We start from the raw sequence: 4,056 nt of genomic DNA, 5'->3' as shown, positions 1-4,056 counted from the left end.
GTGAGCGCGTCCACACACACGCGGGACAGGGACGGGGGCGCCCTCGGCCCCGCCTGGGAGCGAAACTCAAGTCCTCGCCCCCGCGCCGGGCGGGCCGAGGAAGCCGCTGGGTCGGCCGGCGCCAAGCCCCTCGCGCCGCCGCGCGGGCTTTTATTTCGGGCGAGGAACCGCGTCTGTGCGGGGCTTTATTTTTATATAAACAAATGAGAGCCGAGAGCGTTGGGGAAAGGGGAACTAAGAGCTGAGGCAGCAGCCGCCCGGGCGCAGGGCGCTCCCCTCCGCCTGCCTCCGCCTCCCCTGCCCCGAGAAGCCGACCCGCCGCGAGAAACACTCGCGCCGCCCGGGGCGGGCAGGAAGGTGTTTAAACACCCAAGGTGTCGTCTGGACTTGCCCCGGGAAGATCTGATTTGAAACCGTACTTAGAATCCAGCGTGGGGGAAAAAAAAGATTGCCTGAATCCAGGCTCCAACAGCAATCCCGGATCTTTGTATTTGAGGGTGGAAGATCTGGGAAATCAATGCATATCTATCTATCTATCTATCTATATGTACATATGCTCTGATTTCTCAGATCTCCCCAATACAAAGATCCATATATCTATAGCTGCAGATATATAGATATAGATATACAGATATACATATATACGTAGACACACACACATATATATACATATACAAATATATATGTATACATAGATACACACTCATATATACACACACACAGAGAGACACACATATACAAATATATATACACACATATATATACATATACAAAGATATATATCTACATACATATACATATACAAATATATATATTCAAATATATATATATACACATAGACACATACACATATATACACAAATATATATATATATACACACACACAAATGTGTGTGTGTGTGTGTGTGTGTGTGTACATATGCTTTGATTTCCAGGGGCGTGGGGCATTTTTCTTTATCAAACGTTGGGTGGTGGGGGGGTTGTATTTTTTTTTCCTGTTCTCGTTTAGAAAGCAGGTGCACGCCTTTGCAAACAGAAATGTGTGTGGCTAGGCACACACGCTCTTTCCCCCACACTCGCCTGCATTATGTAATGTGCACATGCCTGAGAAACAGATTTTAAAGCATTTAGCAATGTCGTTTGGGCAAGAGGAGAAAATGCCCGTTTCGGACGACGCATGTTTTTGTAAATCCTAATGCACCCTGAATTGCGGAGTGTCGATTTGCGCCAGGAAGAGGTTGTCTTTTTCTTCCCCTTGCCTTTATAAAGATTTCAAGCCGGAGGCTTTCCTTGTGGGTGAAGGGCGTCCGATTCCACAACGTGGTTGTCTGCAGAGCACAGCCCCCCAGCACAGAGGGACAGGGGATTTTCAACGTGTTTTCAAACAGTTTCATCTGGAGCCAGTCACAATAACAAACAAAGGGACCCAGGCAGCGAGAATTGAGAAATGGCAGTGTTTTCCGAAGAAGAAATATCGTCTCGGTGCTTTTGGTTCTTTTGGTTTCATATGGCTGCTTCACAGGAACTTTTCCCTTCCTGAGCTCCTTTGAAGATAGGGTGGAGTGGCAGCAGTATCCCCTCCCCCCCCCCCCCCAAAAAATAAAAAACTACACCCGCCCTAAATATAGTTAAATCTCGAGCTTAAAGATTCACTTTCTGCCTTTTTAACCATAATAGAGGCAGGTAGGAGTTTAGTCCACTAGAAAATACCTTCACCTCCCTTTCACACGGTGCGAGAACATTTTGCATAAATGTATCGTTTACCATTAAATCGCTATCGGTCTTTCTCACTATTTTTCCACACACTAAATATGCCAGAGAGGGGCTTTCGCTTTTCTAAAACTGTATCCACTGAAGCATCCACCTATTCTGCACTCAGGGGAAAAAAAAATAAGGGGTCTAGATTAAGAAACTATTTTGATACCAAGTTGAGCTGCAGTGGCAGATAGCAAAGTGCGCGTGGCTTAGCTGGCTTGTGGAACAAGTAGATTTTAGACAGGCATGAATATTTCAAAATTAATCACATTTACTATAACAGTGAAGGAGAGTCAAGTGAAAAAAGCTTTTATTTAAAATAATTTTGAGTCTCATATTTTAATTTTCTGTTAAAAATGAACATCTTTTCCTGATTACAATTTCAAGGCCTACATTTGTGTGCATGTGCATTGCAGCCACACACAAAATACATGCTTGTGCACACAGATATGGGAAAGCATGATGCAAGCATGCCAGAAAAACAAAAAAAAAAAACACATAGAGGAATGTTTACTTCGGCTGGAAAATTGGACTGGTACAAATTCACAGTATTTGAAGTGCCATCGTTTTCGGTTTTTAAAGGAATGGAAGTAGTATTTCCCAGAGTGCAGTCTCAAAAAAAAAAAAAAAAGTAAATGATTGCCTGAAACCGAGTTCTCCTTTATTCTTGAGGCCTTTTGACCATTGTCTTTACTTAAACTGCGCCTAATTATTACTACTGCTCCTGTGATATAATTTTAAAGAACACCCTATAATTAAATATTTTCCCTCGAACAGTCCAGCAGTTTCTTTTTCCTTTAAAAAAACCCCAAAACAAATATAAAACGATATATTTTAAGGTGCTTGTTTTAATTCGTGGGCATTTGAAGTGTTTTTGAAACGTGGTCCTTCTTAAAGCAAGAAACCAAAATTGGGACAAAACGTTCCTTAGCAAGGCTCTGATTTGGTCCATTTGGCATCATTCAATTATTACACTCAAGCAAAACTACATCCCATGCCTCTGAAATTGCAGGTTCAGAGGAAATATTCGGAGGAACGGAGAGATAATAATACTTAATTAGCGAGTAGGTTAAAAATGGGGCGGTGGGGGGGAAGATTTGGCGAGCTGCTGCCTCCAGCCCTTAGGATGTGTTGCCCCTTTAGTGCTCTGGAAGTTGATTGTGATAAGAAGTTGATCATCTATCCGCTGTTATTTCTCCAAACCTGCATTAAAACCCTTCAATGTTTTTGTTTCAGTAAAGTCAGAGGCGTCCCTCTGCCCCCGCCTTCCTCACACTGCTCTGTAAACAGCCAAAGTAATACTTTAAGGCAGTTGGTTGCAAACAAACTTTGATTCCTGCTATAACAGATGTCAGAGTTTCTTGGTTTTTGGCTGCGTCTGGGGACATCTTGTGATGTTTTAGAGAACAGGACATGATCTCACATGGCGAGAAGCTCTTTAGTTCCTTAATCATTTCACGGTTCCTTCGGAGGCTTTTTTTCCACCTAAAACGTTTAGTTTCAGCTCAGTGATCAGCTGCAAAAGCTCGACGGGGAGCGGAAGAGTTGAATTATTCCAACCTGCAAGCAGCCCCTCACAAAAAAAAAAAAAAAAAAAAGGGGAAACTTTTTTATAAAAAAAAAAAAAAAAAAAAAAGTGGAAACTTTTTTCTCTGTCCATTTCACCCAAGTCCTGAAAAATCAGAATGGAATTAGAGAAAAACTACGCGACTCCAAGGACTGGCAGAACAGGTAGGACTCAACCCCTTGTTTTTCAAATAGTTGTAAATAAATCTTATATGCCGAGCTCTGCGTGTAGAGGGGCTGGTGCGTTGTACACGCGTAGTTTTTACAGAGATTGTACGCGTAGATGGGTAGCTGTGTGTGCCTGCGCGTGATACTTCAGGGTTATGTTTTGTACCAAATGTAAGACCCGGGGGGTAGAAAATAGGACTGGTGCGGTCACGACGAGGTTTCAAGGCTTGGTATAAATGGCTAGCCAGACACTTAATCAGAGCAGGCATCGTCCCCTGCCGCACGAAGGTGTGTGCCTGTACGTATCGGGGGGCTGAAGTGATTATATGGTGTTTGCCTGGTGATGTATCTTTTGGATCTTCAAAGGGATTATCTAGATTAACCATTTTCAAAGCAAGAGTCAACACTTACTCGGGAGCTTGACAGCCTTCGGCGGCATTAGGTGTGGAGGAGGCTGCCAGACATATGAAAACAATTTGCATTTGGTGCGGGGCTGCAGGCTGGGCTCGCGCAGGCACGCAGCTAGACGGGGCTCTGGGGGGGCGACGCCGGCCTGCAGCCAGCGGT

At 43.9% G+C, this 4,056-nt stretch overlaps 1 protein-coding gene across 1 annotated transcript in view; it reads left to right on the top strand.

Moving 5' to 3' along the window:
- The first annotated feature begins 3,380 nt into the window (after positions 1–3,380).
- PAX5 (paired box 5) overlaps positions 3,381–4,056 on the top strand; it is a 279,650-nt gene continuing 278,974 nt past the window's right edge. Inside the window, 1 exon segment of the mRNA XM_006021451.1 lies at positions 3,381–3,486. Coding sequence (XP_006021513.1) covers positions 3,441–3,486 — 46 coding nt within the window. The 5' untranslated portion in view covers positions 3,381–3,440.

This window comes from Alligator sinensis, unplaced genomic scaffold (genome assembly GCF_000455745.1).
Source record: "Alligator sinensis unplaced genomic scaffold, ASM45574v1 scaffold434_1, whole genome shotgun sequence".
Lineage (NCBI taxonomy): Eukaryota > Metazoa > Chordata > Crocodylia > Alligatoridae > Alligator > Alligator sinensis.
This window is presented reverse-complemented; position numbering and strand designations above follow the sequence as displayed.